The 17744-nt window shown below is 36.6% G+C and overlaps 1 protein-coding gene across 1 annotated transcript in view; it reads left to right on the forward strand.

Moving 5' to 3' along the window:
- The window catches only part of ANKS6 (ankyrin repeat and sterile alpha motif domain containing 6), a 34504-nt gene extending 19195 nt beyond the window's left edge, over positions 1-15309 (forward strand). Inside the window, exons 9-17 of the mRNA XM_072328874.1 lie at positions 56-259; positions 787-952; positions 1602-1771; positions 4679-4868; positions 6195-6311; positions 8247-8314; positions 9498-9614; positions 10521-10617; positions 14643-15309. Coding sequence (XP_072184975.1) covers positions 56-259; positions 787-952; positions 1602-1771; positions 4679-4868; positions 6195-6311; positions 8247-8314; positions 9498-9614; positions 10521-10617; positions 14643-14692 — 1179 coding nt within the window. The 3' untranslated portion in view covers positions 14693-15309. The remainder of the gene's footprint in view (positions 1-55; positions 260-786; positions 953-1601; positions 1772-4678; positions 4869-6194; positions 6312-8246; positions 8315-9497; positions 9615-10520; positions 10618-14642) is intronic.
- Positions 15310-17744: the final 2435 nt, after the last annotated feature.

Below are 17744 nucleotides of genomic sequence, written 5' to 3' on the forward strand. Positions count from 1 at the left end.
ACATTCTAAGAAGAATCTCATTTCTGTTTTCCTTTCTTTTTTTTCTCTCTCTCAGTTGAGAAGTAGTGCTCCATTTACCAGGCTGCCTAGCGATAAATTGAAAGCAGTGATACCCCCTTTCTTACCACCCTCAAGTTTTGAGCTTTGGAATTCTGATCGAACACGAATCAGCAAAGATGGCAAAGCTGAACAGATGAGAACTGCCTGGCCACAGAGAGCAATCAAGCATGATTTTAACAGTAGTGGGAACTCAGATGTGGTAAGCAAATGAAATGTGTAAAAATAATTCTGTGTCTTATTATGTCTGGGGCATGCTGGCTGGTGAACCACATCAGTTCTGCTGTCTCAGTAATGGCTTCTCCTTTTAAGGTCTGCTTTTTAGGAAGAATGCATACCTCTATGGGAGGAACGTAAATGGTGTGGAAGCTTTCTGTGAAATAAAATAATCTCGTTTGATGTTCACTGGAACAAATGTCTAGCCATAAGGAATTTGCTGCAAACTGCTAAAGAGACTATTGCTTCCACCCATATGTGTTAGTTGCCAGAGTAGGCACAGTCATTCTAGTGGATCAGAAGCTGCTCTAGTTCTGAAGACAACCTGTGAGAGAAAAGAAAGGCTTCTCAGTTTTTTTAGAAACTGTACATGTATATGCAAAGTAAGAATATTTTGGGTATCCTTCTGCTTTTTCATTGAACGTTCCGGAACTTAAAATATGTAAAATAACAGTTGAAGCTTAAATTTTGTTTTGCATAAGGAAGAAAGATATTTTTTTTTTTCTTCTCTAGACGTCTGTTAGCAAAGGTACGAGACCAGTCAAATTACCAGCATTTGCAAGAAGACCTGCATCTCCTTCAAATTCTACCAATTTCAACCATTCTCCCCATTCTTCTGGTGGATCCAATAACATTGCAGGAATTAATAGGCATGGAGGAGAACTGCATAACAGATCAGGTACCTGATTGCTGCTATCGTTTTTAATACAAAAGTCACTTGAACCTGATTCAAGCAAAAAACAAAAGCATTATTTCTAATGATGTTTGAAAATATTAAACCTCTTCTGAAGTATCCTCTTGCTGCACAATCAACATTTCTATGAAGTGTTGAAACATATGTCAACTTTGGAAGCCTACATAAGGGAGCAAAAGCTTCACATCTGTTGCAGAAGTCTCATAGGTTAACTCCTCTATCAGAAAAATTTTATTTTATTGACTCCACTGATGGTGGATCAGATATACACCCGTCCATTACAGCATGTATTTTGTGGAGCTTACATATGTGGTTGGAATTATATCTGCCAACTGTAAAGAAAATATGGTAAAGCAACACAGGAAGTATATCCAAAGAGGGTGAAAGTCAGCTATACACGTGTGTGTGTGCATAAACAAGGCTGGCTCCTCTCCTCTTATAGCTTGTTTTTGGCTTCTGTACTGAAAGTTGCTGAACAGATATGAACCTTAAAGTTCTCTCTTACTTACGCAGTCAGTTCTGAAGTGGGGGTGAATGATGAAGAGGGGCGAATTGAGTATTAATAAACTTCTAAAATTGATGGTCTCCTTGACTCTTGTGTTGATTTTTTTGTTTGTTTGGTTGGTTTCCTTAGGTGGCAGTGCAGACAATGTTTTATCTCAGATTGCAGCCCAAAGAAGAAAAGCAGCAGGTTTACCTGAACAGAAGCCCAGCCAACACAATAGTCCAGTCCAGGCAACTCCTTCATCCACCCTGTCTGATATGCAGTGTACTCAAACAGTTGGCAATGGACACGTAGTAAAGGTACAAATGAATATAAGTTTTTCTGCTTCTAAGATGACTTATTTTGATAGGTCACATATCAGTCGTGAGTGATTGATAAGTACAGCTGTGTGAGATTGTGCAGCCTAAAATTAATTAATTGCTAAAGCAGTGGAAACTTTACAGCTTTACAAACCTTTCTTTTAATTTCAAATACTCAAAGGATCAGACCTAATAATGAAATAAAATTATGCTTTATTATTAATTTCACTTTCTTTTAAAAGCAGTAAATATAATACTTGACTTTGAAGTATAAATGTTCTGATATTTTGAAATCATATTTTGTATGACTTCCATCCTTGATGTGTAATTGAGTCTTGTGTTTTATGTATTAGTTATTCCTGAGCTTTCCTCTGATGATGAGGAAGGCTTCCTTTAAATGTACAACCTGAATAAAGAACACTAGATAATGGGTACCGGGATCTGCTCATCCCAACAGTACACAGATACTGGTTCACAAGGCGTTGTTTTTATACAGTGTAAACATCAAGGTGTCATTACCAAAATCAAGTGTTGCTCACAAGCACTGGATATTTTATCTGTGCTGGCTTTCCTGTGGATTTCCTGAAATAGCTTTACCCTCATGACCTGCCCATTTTTATGTGTGGACTTTGAAGCTAATGGCTGCATAAAGCAAAGTTTTGAAGAATGAAGATCTAAAATCTTCAAACTCTGCACAGAGGCATGTTAGAGAGCAGCATCCTTGCAGAAGATATAATATACTATAATACTAAAAATACTATAATACTATAATATACTATAATACTATAATAATATACGTGTGTTTATTCATACAGGAAAAAGTTAAATTTCAGATAGAAAAAGAAAGAAAGCGCATCATTTGGAGTTTTAGTTCTGAAGTCCTTTATTCTGCAACTGTTAGTACACATGACCAAGAGAAAAGCTCAATTTTTTCTTGTGTAATCTCCAGACAACTCTTTTTGTTTGGTTGGTTGGTTGGTTTTCTTTGCGTGTTCCTAAGATTCTTCTTAGAGCCTGAAGAAACATAAAATATCTGTAATGTAAAATTATTATATTTGCTCTCTCATTCTGTGATATCTTTTAATGGGAACAGAAAGGAATAGGCATGTTTTGTAAGTGAATTTTTGATGTTAAATGAAGTCATGAAGTTCTTTAGCGATATAATAAAATTTCAGAGGGCAGCATTCAGAAAAAGAAAAATGTGCAACTACCAGTGCCAAACTAGTTTCCATGAACAGTCACCGTGTGATCTGTCAGCCCTGATTCTGAAGGGACTACCAGTCATGTTTTAAAATTGAGATTAAGAGCTAAAAATCTATAACTCTGCTGGACTCCAAAAGCTATGGACTCATAGTCTTTCCTTCCCTTCTACTCCACATAACTGCTCTGCAGGTTATAAATGATCTGTCTCTTTCTTTCTAGTAGACAAAGTCACTTTATTATCCACTTCCCTTCTTAAAGTCTCCCCTGCTGAACAGGTACCAAATGCTTTCTTCTTTCAGAGGTGGTCTGACCAATATATTTCTAATTAAACTGTCAGCAGTTGCTCTCGGCTTGTTTTTGTCTTGGAAATAATTTCAGAACTGATTATATGCCCAAAAAATCATACTTTTTTTTCCTAGTTCCATTAGTTAGCCTATTAAGATGTAATATTTGTGCCTGTAAGCTTTGACCTGCTGATCTTAAGGCCTGTCGTTACAACACTGCTGCCAGTAAGAAGTTTAATTATTACTCACATTCACAGTGGAAGATGTTAGGGGATACAGAAGTAGTAAGTAACGATGCACTGTAAATCATCTTCTGGGAATGCAGTTCATAATTTTATTGAAAAGATTTTTAAATAGAAATTATGCTAGTATCTTAGAAAGGCAACAACTCTTTAGTGCTCCTGGCTCAGATGTCGAGATGAAGTTAGGTTTATCCATCAATAATAAAACATGTTATTGGTGTGTATCTCGCTATAGATGTTCACATATTACTTCTGAGATGATTTTCTGGACAGCAGTGTCTTCTAGGAATACTCAATTACACAGTTATCCATTCTGGCTGCAAGACCTTAAGCAGCCCACTTTGTTGTAATAAGCAGAGTAAGTACTGAGAATGTACTGCCTGTAACCATTTTGGAAACTGTTGTGTCCCCCCCATTAAGATTATGTTGTCTAAATTTGGAATTGATCTTAAAAGTGCTGTGAAGTTACACTGAACAATTTGCAGATGCTGTCCGTGAGAGGAGAAAACGTACAGGCCTTAAAGAAAGAAAACAAAAAGCTGAATTATAATTTACAGGGTGATGTAATTTGTATAAGTGCAGACAATACACCAAAAGAAGAGCATTCTACAGATGTCAAATAATAGGCTAGAGAGAGAGAAATTTGGGGCTAGGTAATAATCAAGTTTGACAATTGACTGCAAACTTTCACTCCAGCAAAGCAAGGGTTTTCAATATACCTGCAATTTGGTTTATGCTTGCTACATTGTTCAGGTTAAATGAAATGTTAATTTAAAATAGCATCTGATACACTCTGAGAAGCTTTAATTAAGGATTTATTTATTTAATTAAACCCCAGAATAAAAAAGACCTGTGTTATGTTGACCTGAGTCAAAATGTCACCTTTTATATACAGACTAATTATAATGCTTATGTAGAGAACTGCTTTATGAAAAATAATTCTCCTGTTTCAAAATTGCAGCCTTAGTACATGTATTTTCCTTCATGAATTTGAGAGACTCTCACCTCAGTTAAATCAGTATTACTTGAATTGTTGCAGTATGAATCACATAGATACATCCACTTGTGTCTACATGCTCTGCAGAATGATTCTACGAATCATAAATAATACTGAAGCATCATCTATCAGTAAAGACTTTTTCTTTTTTCCCCTGAAATAATTATGTTATTAATTACAGCAAAAAACAGAGATGAACAAAAGACCTCCATCTGGGACCTCATCTACATCTAAAAGCACATCACCAACTCTCACACCTTCCCCATCACCCTCTCCATCTCCTAAGGTTCACAACGTGGAGTCCTCTCTCTCTTCTTCGCACAGACAGGCCAAGAGCAATGGTTCCAGCAGTGGTACTATTACAGAAGATGGTGAGTTGATCACTGTAATTATATCAAGAGTACATAGTGTTTAAAACTATAATTGTAGTGGACTGTTGTCTATCTGCATGAGAGTGAGAACACTTTCTTATGTAGAAAAAAATATTTTAGTGTTTGCATTCCAGCAGTAACAGTGGATGTTTATCTTCCAAAAACTATGATCCTCCCATTTTGTGGGATATAGTTACCATCCTAAAGCTATCATAGAGTGTGTATGTAAGTACGCCACTTTTATGGCATGTCTGTTCTTCCCCCATTTTCTGACTTAAATATTATTTACTAAGGGTAGAAAACTTCTCCCCAAATTTGAAATGAAAATACGTTTTTAATAAACTCAGTGAAACACATCATTACGGAAAGACAATTTTGATTCCTACCAATTCATACTTTTCCAGTGAGGTTATTTTTAACTTGAATTTTTGGGTCTAAATTACTTCTATTTTTAGAATTTATTTATTTTTAAATAACTTTTATTTTCAGAAGTCTTCCTGCTACAGGATATTTGAACATAGAATATCGACTACTTAAAATAGAATATCAACTACTTTATTCCAAAAAAAAAAGTGAAAAATAACACGACTCAATCTATTAAATAAGAGATGTGGATACTTTTATCTGGCTTCTACAAGAGGCAGCTGTTCTATATTTGCTGTGGTTGTTTTTTGTTTGTTTGTTTGGAAAGTGTCAGGATTGATTTTTATTTTCATTTACACTAACTTTCTACTGGCACTGTACTTCCCTGTTTACCCTAAAGGGAGGCGTTATTTGACCCACTTTCTGTCCACTTATCATGTCCTAGCTGTAACATATTGTACTTACTACTGGAGAAAATCCTTTCACGCTTCAGTTAGTGCCATTTTATAATAACGACTCGATAACATAAAAGTTGTCAGGTTAGAAATATAGAGAGAGGAAAATAACTTATTCTTGGAAAAGAAGAGGAATTCCCCAAGCTTCAGCTGTTATAATCTCACCTTGAGAAGCAGGGCTTTATGACAGCACCACTGATGCTATAATACAGCAAGTTTCTTGTGTAGCAGAGGTATAGGCTGTCAGAAGCAGAAGTAGTTCTGGGTTCACTGTGCTTGTAAGCTTTCATACTTGTGTGGTCCTTTCATTCAAGGCCTTCTCTTGTTGTGAGTTAATTCATCAGTAATGTCTCAGAGGCTCGGCAGTAATCAGAAGAGTAAGTTATGCAGTGTTAACTATTTCTTATATTAAGTAAACTGAAATTAATTTTCCAGTTTGTTTTCTTTGGTCATTGCTTGAAGGACCAATAGGCAGCATGATTCAGAAGTGTGCATTATTTTTATTTAGGTAACCACTTGGTGGACCATCAACAGCTTTTTCCTATTCTGAGAACCAGTGAAGTGGAGAATCATGAAAGAAGAAACCATATGAGAGCAAAAGGAGGGAGTGAAAACTTGGAGAAAGGTAACCCCACCCTGCTTATGTAGAACAGTACAGAAGAGGTGCTAAATGTGGCAGAGCTCAGAGAGCCTGTGCTTTGTTCAGGGGTGTGGATAAGAAGACAAGATAAGTAAAACAAAACTTAGAGAAAAAGTAAAGGAGAAACAACATGCAATGCAGGAATAATAGAATTGAGAGGTTTCTGGTTTTGCTCAAAATTATCGTATAATACAGGGACAGGACAAGGGAAAGATGAAAAGAAAACTTGAAAATTCTGTCTAAGTTTGTGAAAAGTGTCAACTGTAATAGTTGTCTATGACAGCAAAGCTCTGCATTTGGAGATTCTGGAAGTTTCTTCCAGTATCATAGCCTATAATGAAAGCACACCAGTGGGCTGAAAATTTAAAGGCCAGCTAGCAGCCTAAAAAGAAAAAGGAAGCTAGTGTTATATCTCAGGGCTTTTGATGTAAGTTCTATTTTGTTTCTTTGAGATGATATTTTTTTGTCAAACTGTGTGAAGAAGTTCTCATGTTTTTAAAACAAGTTACTTTTTCTCATGGGTTAACCTCACTTAGCCAACCTTTACAAGTTTAAGCATATCAAACAAATTGTCAAAAATAAGACTCATTTGCAGTTATTACTTCAGTTTTCTATGGACTTTTCTGTGTAAACTAAGGATTGCTAGAATGGTGAACAGAAAAATCTGTGCATGTCAAGATACTTGATGTCTTTTGAGAAGCTTAGACAGTGAAATTCTCTTCCTAGTTTTTAACAACAAAGAAGGAAATAAAACAAAACCAAAATATATTTGAGAATGGAATGGTGACATCTTTGAAATGAAAATGAGTTTATATAGGGTAATATTATATTAAACATAGTTTTGTTGGATAGTGTTTTCACTCATGTTTTTTCACTCAGAGGGTGGTGACACACTGTAACAGGTTGCCCAGAAAGGTTGTGAGTGCTCCATCCCTGGAGGCATTCAAGGCCAGGCTGGATCACTGGGCAGCCTGGTCTGGTGGTTGATGACCCTGCACACAGAAGGGGGTTGAAACTTCATGATCTATGAGGTCCTTTTCAACCCAGGCCATTCTATGGTTCTATGTGGTTTTATGATATGTTCTTCATTTTATGTTGACTTTTTAGTAAGGATGATCATTTTAGTAATATATTAGTTGTTTCTGATACCATAACAGTGAAAATAAACAGAATCCTGGGTTCACAGAAGTACTGTGTAACCAAGAGAGGTAATAGTGAGTTATTCTAAAACTGTATTTGCTTATTAACTAGGTAATCACATTTCAAAAGTGTTTTAGGAGTTGCTGTTAGGTCCTTCAGCTTTTAAGTTGCTTAGACTTTGAGAGGAAACTCTATATCCAGACCTGTTAGCCTTACCTTAGGGAAGGTAATCTTATGAACCTTAAATTCTGCCCAAGTTTCACCTTTGTTGGACTTCAGCTATCTGTGTTCAATGGATGTCAGATGCTTGAGCAGAAGAGATTTGGATATACCCTTGTTGTATCAATGGTTTGAATAAGTGAGTGGGTAAGTGCTTGCTCTAGATTTTAACTTATTGAATCATGATATGGAAATTCCTCATTCAGCTCATTACCTGCTTGAAGAATTTTTATGTATAGACAGGCTGATCTGAATCAGCCATCCAGGGCCAAGCACCTGCATTTTAGGCATTAAAGTTGTTCTCAAAAGTTTGTTTAAGATTGTTTTTATGAGGTAGAAAGGAGGATACAGCAGAAGGGTTTCATCCTACCAAGGTATGACTAGATAGAATTACAATAAGACAGTATTTTTATTTTTGATGCAGAGTAAATGTGATTGGGTTTATGTTGCGGTATGTCATGGTGTGGAATGTATCATTTGATAATATATCCTCTGTAACTAACACTGGAGAGATCAATATGATTGATCCTTTCTGACACTTTTTTGTTTCTGATATTACAGATGAGCTGACCGGCATCCTTAAAAAATTGTCCCTTGAGAAATATCAGCCTATATTTGAAGAACAAGAGGTAAATCTTTTTTAAAAGGTTTATTTTTTTTGCTGTTTTAGAAAAGGTGTGGCATGACACACATTGCATTAGAATTAGGATCCAAAATCTCAACTTAATATTTTAAGTGTTGCAACCATTTTTAGTTGCAGAGAGGACTTTGAAACATGGACCGAAGTGATATTCCTGGAATTCTCCAGGAACGTATCAATACTTTTTACACTGGATCTGCAATTTTGTTATAGATAGATGCCTCAGATATATTTTTTTCTTCCATTTTTATGTCCTGATATGTCCATATCAAGTGGGGCTGAACAGTTTATAGGACATGCTGTATCACTTCTGAAATCACAGCTAGAAACTCACTTGAAGCTGGAGAACAGCAGGATGGGAGTCTTTGAGATGATTGCTGTCCCTACTTTATCCACTGTGAATATGCAGAAGGTGATTTTAAACTGGAGAACATGAGTGTTGCTGTAGATGAGACCTGTGCGACTTACCTGAAGGATGGAATAAAAAATAATTAATGAAAATAGTTCATTTCAATGGTTAAGACATTAACAAATGCAAGCAATTATTGCATGTTTATTTGTTGGAAGGCAGAGGGCAGTGAATGGACATGTAATAAATTGCTGTTGCTGTGGAGTTCAAGATTAAGCACCACATACACTGGGCTTATTATTGTTCCCTAGAGTGACAGGGAAGAAAGCATTTTGTTGAAATGCTTTTGTGTGTGAAATTTCTCTCAACATGAAGTTATAGATGTTTGTTTTTATCACAGTTCTGTGGATGTTCTGATACAGTATAACTGATAAGTGAGCAAACCTTAAATTTTCCTTAGGAGACAATGAAATAGTACTCATGGTATTCTGAAGATCTAGTAATGCTTTTAAAGGAGAGAAAAACCTTAGTTTGCTCAACAGACAGTTACAGTAAGGGAAAGACTGTGCTTTTATAAGGACCAATAAAATCCATGAACATTTAAACTACATAATAACAAGCAACTGAAGTATTAACAGCAGATTTAAAATTCAACAGCTGAGTGTAAAAGTAGGTACCATTTGAAGCTGTCAATTCATTAAAGTTTTTTGCATGCACAATATCGAATATATTTCCAGTGAGTTTATATAATTTAAAAAAAAATCTGTCCTTCAGTAGTGAATCTTATCTTGGTAAACACGTCTTTTTCCTTTCTCACGTGCAGGTGGATATGGAAGCCTTCCTTACCCTTACTGATGGTGATCTGAAAGAGCTGGGTATTAAAACTGATGGTTCAAGGCAGCAAATTCTGGCAGCTATTTCTGAACTAAATGCAGGAAAGGTACGTTTTGAAATCAGATACTTAATAAATTAATTCCAGGCTTGCTTGTATTGTTAATTGAATATATATTTGGAAATTCAATTGCAGATGTTAGCTAGAAAAGTGAAAGGAATGTTTTCCAAAGAAGACATTTAACATGTTTATTGAAAAATACCTTCTTTTCTGGTACAACCTGTTCTATTTCATAAACTCTTCCCTAGGTCAGTAACTGTACTGTTCTTTTACTGAGTTTTACAAAGCCAAATATGTTAAAAGCTGACATGGAAATGTTGGTCACGTTACAGTTAGTGAACACTGATTTCAGTGACACTATGTTAAACATGAGGTAAAATGCCTCCTTTGGTTTTACTACTAATTTTTATTTTTTGTTACTAGATAAATGATCATTTCTCTCATTTCTCACTTTTTTTTTCTGCCTTGACACATATATTGGTGGTCTCGAGATGGTGTAAACGAAGCACTGTTCATGTCAGAGAGATTATGGACTGGAGAATCTCTTTAATTTGGCCTGCTGAACTACTCAGCTGCTTTTTGAAACTTTAGGGTTTGTTTTCTCTCTGATATTGGAATCTCACATAAACAAAACATAAAGGTTATTCCCCAAGGTAAGAGCAATAGCAGCAGAGACAAAGCTGCAAATCTGGAGAGGAAGATGATGTTCCATGATGTTGTAGCCATGAAGAAAATCCTGAAAATGCTTTTACTGCTGTCTGACAGTTTCAGAAGACTGAAAAATTTTTACATGCCCAGTAGAAAAGGATTTGATATTATTCCTCATAATGCACTGTGACTCTCTGGGCATAGAAATACATATTTTCCATGCTTTTGTGAACTTAGCATATATAGAGAGATATTTTTCCTGAAACAGAAATAGTTAATTTGTTGGGTTTTGTTTTTACTTCACAGGGACGAGAGAGACAGATTTTACAAGAAACCATACACAACTTCCACTCTTCCTTTGAGAGTAGTGTTAGTAACACACGGCATCCTGGTCATTCCCAGAGTAAGTACCACCTGACATTAGCTGAATGACGTATTATTATTTCTAATTATTGCTAGTTAGAAGAAAGAATGTGGAACACAAGCTAGTTAACCACTTTCTGTGTTTGATGCATATCTGTGTCTTTTACTCAGACTGTAGAGAAGATTTCAAGGTAAAAAAGAAGAGATATTTATAAGATCTGTGCACACACTTCAGTATTATTTGAAATGAGCATAAGATTTTTGTTTTGCATTTATTATTACTGAACACAGAAAAGGGATATAAGTATAGAAAACTGAAGAGCAGCAGTGAGAGGTGAGTTTCTGTATGATATAGGGTTTTTGGTTCTTTTTTTCATAATGTTCATATGAGACAATTTCCTTCATTGCAATCAAGTAGATCCGATATATTTGAGGCTTCAATTTAGCATACTAGATTGAACAGCTATTTTGATAATGTATTTATGTATGTATGCATTTATTTTGCATAGGTAGTATTTTTATGACTGCCTGAAGGTGCTTTGTTTAGAATATGTCCATTCCAACTGCCAATGTTAATTGCTAACCATTGCAGTGGCTAGCAAAACTAAAACTGCATTTTAGATTTTACATCTATAATCAAAATGCATGGAAAGGTGTTCTGACCTACATCAGCTAAATACATTCAGCACAGTCACACTTAGATGTTAAAGCTTTATATCTCTGCCCTGCTAACAGTCTGAGCCAAAGGCAGATTCACATCTGTTAATCAAGGTCAAGGAATAGGACAAAACTTACTTCTATGTGTATTCCTGGACCTATGTTTTAGAAAGAACATAAATACATTGAATGGTCATAAGAAATTTACCCTCTTAAGTATCTCTGACTCTCCTTCAGTTGCTTATTTTCCACCTTGATACCACTCACAAAGTTACTACAGTTGTTTTGTGGTAATGCTAAATATTTGAGATATTGTGTACTTCAGCAGGTCTGTGTAATGAACAAGTCCCAGCTGTTTCAGTCTCAATCAGCTGAATATCATTAAATATGTGAAAGCAAGTTAAAACTGTAGTTGTACTGCTGTCTTGTGTCAGTGTCTCTGCTTCATACTTACCACTGTGATCTCCTCAATATTTTGCTTTTATGAAGTTATTAGCCTTTAGGGATGTAAAGAAGATAATGCAGTGAGATCTGAACATACCCGTAAGGCTCAGAAATAAAAAAAGCAGGAAAAGCAAAACTAACTTGTCACTTCCTGAGAAAAAAAGCTCAAAATGATCAGAAGCCTGTAGACCAACTGCTGTCACCAAACCTGTGATTCTCTTCAACTTCCACACTTCCAACCCAGCTTCAGTTCCCCAGAAAATGCCCCATTCTCCACTGCCCAGGCTTAGTCCCTCTTCTACTGCCACTGGTGTAGGAACTGTTGGTGCTTTTCCAGCCTGGTTCAATATACCAAGCAATAGAAACATAAAACCATGTATATGAATGTTTCAGTAATGGAAAACAGAGCAGTAATTGTGTTTACACTCCTAAGAAATGCAGTAGAAGGAAAAAAACAAACAACAATAGGCAGAAAAGGTAAAAGCAGTACCATCAGCAATAAAGGATTGACTGCATAACTAATTTTATGCAACAGGTTTGGTTAGAGTAGATACTGCAGTTTTTTCTTAAAGGATTTTTGGCTGTTCAGACTCAATTGCTAGCTTTTGGAACCTCAGCTACCTTCTGACTGAGCACCTCCTGCTGAGGTCTCTGCTTCAGAGCTCTCTGTGATATTCACTACAAGAAAGTAGAAAAGTTGTCAAGTGTATATTGGGTTTTGGCAGCTGAGCTGTTTCAATTATAGTAAAGTTCACCGCTGGGAGAGAGATTACTTTGTGCATCAGGTTCTGTGTTATCCCTGGGGCTGGCACTGAGATGTTTCTTCTTTGCTGAAAACAATAGGCAGTAACATATAATCGTTTTCTGTCAGAATGATATTGAGACCTTCCTTCTTGGCCCCTGCCAATGATACCAGATTAGGCTGAATGTTCAGGCAGCAGGAGCTCCACATTTAAATCTGTGCCTGAACTACATAAGGCAAATGATTACTCTGGACATAAACAATGCAGTGGCTTCTGGACATGTAAGTCAGTAGGATTTAGGGTGCCATGGGTCTTACCCCTGTTTGGAACAGACAAATAGTGCTTGCATGAAGAGTGTTGTCTTGGTATCTTTATTAATGGAAATTAATTGATGACCTTCAGAAAATTCTGCTGAAATTAATTCTTTCCAAGTGTAAACATCAAAGAAATTTTGACTTTATAATTTCCAAGGAAAAGAAAAGGCTAAACATTTTTTCCGATGCGTTCTAATCACAACAGACAGGTTTCTGTTCCAGACAAGAGAAACTGCATAGTAGGAAGATATGTTTTTAATAACCCAGTGAACGTTTCAGAAAGAACAAATAAAACCACAGTACTAGATTGCTGCTTCATCGTTCACATTTGAAGCAGATGAGCAGCCTGTGGAGGCATGAGGAAAGATGAACTGCTCTGCAGTACAAAAAAACTCTGCATCACTGAGATAGCAAGCAGCAGTATAACGTCTGAATTTCTGAGAAAACTCTGGATTGAGGAAATGGTACTGTCACAGGAAGTGTTTGTGTCAGTATGTAGAGGCAATGTTTTTGCTTACATGATTCTAGTAAAGGAGCAAGTCAGAACTTTATGAATACCCAGTTGCCAGGACTGATGTGTAGGGCATTTTTGTTGGTCAAGATCCACTCATTCATCAAAGGGTTGAACCTAGCTGACACTGATCTGCAGGTTCATAGAGATAAATGACATGAAAGGAGGGAGAGCTGAATCTCAATACAAACATGCTAAATCAGAAATAAAAAGATGAAAAAAAGTTCATATGGATTAAATGATATTTTACCAAAACAAACAAACAAAAGCAAACAGCTAAGTAACTGAAAACAATATGATTTCTTCTTGAAAAGTAGAAAATGATTCCATGTGCCAAATACAAAATCAGTGTAAGGATGTGCTAAATTTCAGCCCCCTGATGAAAAATAGAAGTATTTTGTGGAGTTCCCTTCTCCAAGTCCAAAACTTGTAACAGAATTTGCCACTGCAAAAATGGCATGAAAAAGCAGAGCATCCAAGGACTGTACACTGAAGGACATGGTCTTTTTTTTTTTTTCCTAGGGCACTTTCTTTTAATCCTAATTGTGTTTTCTTGGAGGTAATGCTAACTGCCAAATAGCTTAGTTTGCCTTCTAATATCAAATTTATTGTAATAAGTGAAAGAAAAAAATTAACCTCATTTATGATCTGCCTATATATAAGCTCATGCTGCCCTTTACCACCTACATGTAGGACTTTTGTTGTAGCTGGAATAACGTATCATCAAGCAGTTACACCAAACAAAAGAATTTACTGAATATTCTATGGATACACATTAAGTGAAGCATAGCTCTGTCTGTGAAATATGATCCCATTTAAACTGTGATATAATATCTTTTTTCATTAATTCTGATCTTCCAGTTTCTTCTTATGTAATACTGTGTGTTGTTTATTGATATGTATTCACACATACATATCTACAGGTACTCATATAGGCATTTAAAAATGTGATGTAATAAAGTGAAAGAGAACAGGGAGAAGTTTTTGTATTTGCTTTCCATTTCAGGATTCAGAGTAAAAAATATCAAATGGAAATTATCCAAAGGATAATTAGAAAAAGTTAGATAATTAGAAAGGATAATTAGAAAAGTTAGAGACATTACAATGTAAAAATAAGAGCAAAACTGTATGGATTTGTAAAGGGAAAGATGCACATTAAGAAAAGAGAAAGGTTTGTGGCAGCAGATGGCTTTTCATATGTTCTCTTTAAAGGACTGGGCTTAAGATGAGTGAAATGAATTACAGGGTCAAGCTGTTGGTGTCAGGTACAACAATGAGACTGGGAAACATGAACCTGTTTGTGCTAACTGTGGAATTTGTCAGTCTTCTTTAGAATAAAGCTTTGAATCTCACTGGTTGCAGGTTGTGTCAGATTTGTTTATTTATTCTTTTACAGCACCTGGCTGCTCCATAAAACCACAAGAAGCTGTCACCCCTAAGAGGTAGCTACTGGAATAAAAAGAGATTTTGATCTTAGAGTGAAGTCTGGGATCCAGCTGAGTAAATCCAAGCATACAAATGAAAATTTGAAACTTTAGTCCCCGGTACGCCTGTATTGAACTTTATGAACGATTCCAGTTCTACAAAGCCTCAAAAAAAGTAATGAAAAGATTGCTTTTGTATTTCAACCTAAGAGCTCGAGTGTTCAGAGCTTCCATGGTTTGGACTTTAGAAGAATAAAGGAAAGCAGGAAGAATGAAGATGTGTTTTCTTCCTAGTCTTTGGTGCCCAGAGTTGGAGAACCTGTAGGAGGCCCCTATAGGCAAGATCAAGACCAACAAAAGCATGGAAGAAGGCATGTAAATCACCATGTAGAAAGTGTGAGGGTTTCATGAGAAGGAATATGAAGGAAAAGTAATGCTGCATTCTTCATTAACTGAAATACACTTTATCTACTCGATATTTAGAGATTAGAACAGTAAATTTAAACACAAAATACCTGTTTGTAAAGATAGCACTTTATTTAAGAAAATGCATTATCTGTCATGGATATTTAAATACAAATACTGTTAAAATATTTTATATTGCCAATCTGTTGTTTTGAGAATAAAACCATTTAACAGATATTGGCTGTTTTTCTTGAGCACTAACACTAGCACATCCTCAAAATGTTTCTAGAACTTTTTGTTAGCATTTGAAAGGATTCATACAGAAATTATGAGTGGAAGTAATTTTCTGTTTAGCGAATACACTTTTTTTGTTGATCCTGAAAACTCAGATTCTTATTTTATTTTTCTGAAAACTCAGAAATGAATCACTTGACCAATATTTGCAATGTGCACATGGTAGTACTAACGCAGGGTAAAGTCAAGAACATCCAGTGCAGAAGATTGATCTCAGTTCCCTCCACATCTAAAGATTCTGCCTTCCTCCTCCTCACTGTACTGGTTTTAGTGGAGTTTGGCAAAAATAGAGGAAGATGTGTGCATAGTGATAAATAGAGATAATAGCAGCAGTGAAAGCGATGATGATCAGCTTTCCCTCAGCTTGCTCCAGGTTGAGCAGATGAGCTGATTCTGAGATGGCTTCATTGATTTGGCCACCTGGGGTAATGTGCCAAGGTGCCAAGAGCAAACAGCAGAACAGTTGAGCTGTGCCAAGGAAAAGCCAATGAAGAGTGCTGATTTGGCTTTTATTTCTTAGAGGTTTATTTACATTAAAAATGTCAAAACAGAATAACCTTCAGAAATCAAACCTTTTTGAAAATAAATGTCAAATGAGTTAACTGAGGAGGGAAACAAATCTTTTTATTAAGGAGAAACTGCATTACTAGCTGTTTGGAGAAGATAGGCTGAAAAGTGTGATATGGTATCTTTGCAGAGACTTTATGAAAGAATAAAGGTGGAAGGAAAAAGAAGAGTGTATTGGTATGTCAGCCATGCTTGTATGTGTGTATATGAAAATCTGAACTGCCTTTGAAAACTAATAAGGGATAGATGAATTCTGAAATATCAAGTGCTTTCCATTGGTTGCATGTGACACAGAAGCTACCAATCCTGTTATGTAAGTCTTCAGAAGTGCTACTTCTGACTGTGTCTGCTGTCATGCATTGGTGGGGTAGAGAGGTCTCCCTGTCTGACAGGGCTGCTTTTGAGTCATATCTGCAGTCACTGGCCTGGCACTAAGGCAGAACAAAACCTCTGACTTCTGGAGTTTTATAACATGCCCCACCTACACACACACTGCTGTCTTACTAAAGCACTTCCAGGAGCATGGGTACTGCAAAAACATAACTTTTACTAAAAAAAGTATAGAGAAAAAAAGTTTTTTTTTTTTTTTTTTTACCCCTGGTATTTGACTGGTTTTATTTGGTGTTTCAGGCATAAATATAGATTCTCAGGCTCCACAGGCTAATGCTTTGTATTTATTGCTGAAGTTCAAGATGGGATTACCCTTTCAGACTTGATTTACAGGGAGCCCACTGATCACAGAATCACAGAATCACAGAATGACCTGGGTTGGAAGGGAACACAAGGATCATGAAGTTCCAACCCCCCTGCCTGGCAGGGCCACCAAACAAACAAAGTCCACGCCCACTGTCTTGTCCTGCAAGCTGAGAACAGAATAGCTCCTAGTGTCCCTGCAGTGAGGTTCAGCCCTCAAATTCCTAATTTTCCAATTTAGAGATGTGGAATACCAACAACAGAAATCAGAAAGCCAGAACACCATCATTTGGACCTACTGGAGCAGGTCCAGAGAAGGGCAACGAGGCTTGTGAAGGGCTTGGAGAATCAGCCCTACAAGGAGAGGCTAAGGAAGCTGGGGCTGTTTAGTCTGTGGAAAAGGAGGCTGAGGGGAGACCTTATCGTGCTCTTCCAGTACCTGAAAGGTTCTTACAGCGAGAGTGGGGCAGGTCTCTTCTCACTAGTGACAAGTGACAGGACGAGGGGAAATGGCCTCAAGTTGCGCCAGGGCAAGTTCAGGTTGGATATTAGGAAGAACTTCTTTACAGAAAGGGTGGTTAGGTACTGGAATAGGCTCCCCAGGGAGGTGGTTGAATCGCCATCCATGGATGTGTTTAAGAGCCGTTTGGATGTAGTACTCAGGGATATGATTTAGCAGAGGTTTTTTTAGAGATGGGGTACTGGTTAGGCTGCGGTTGGACTTGATGATCTTCAAGGTCTTTTCCAACCTGGGTAATTCTATGATTCTATGATTCTATGATTCTATGATTTCACTGACCTGTCCTGATCTGTCAAAAGTGAAAGGGTGTTTCCCATTTGCTGTTTGCTTACTGTATCTTCCTTTATAGTTTAAAGGAAAATCTCTGTTAGCAAAGCTTGGATTGCTTACCCGATAATGAAAAACAGTATCTTCTGAGATTCGTAGAATAATTAAACGAAGAAGAAATAGTTCTTGTTCTGATTAGCCTAGGTTTATGGATTTGACTAAACTGTAGTTGATAATCCTAGGATGTCTTATTTAACAGAGGAGGACTGTGCTTTGGCAGAGAGCTCTTATAAGGTACCTGGAATTTCATTTCCCCTTTTTCTACACT

The sequence above is a fragment of the Excalfactoria chinensis genome, chromosome 2, assembly GCF_039878825.1.
Source record: "Excalfactoria chinensis isolate bCotChi1 chromosome 2, bCotChi1.hap2, whole genome shotgun sequence".
NCBI classification, from domain to species: Eukaryota; Metazoa; Chordata; class Aves; order Galliformes; family Phasianidae; genus Excalfactoria; species Excalfactoria chinensis.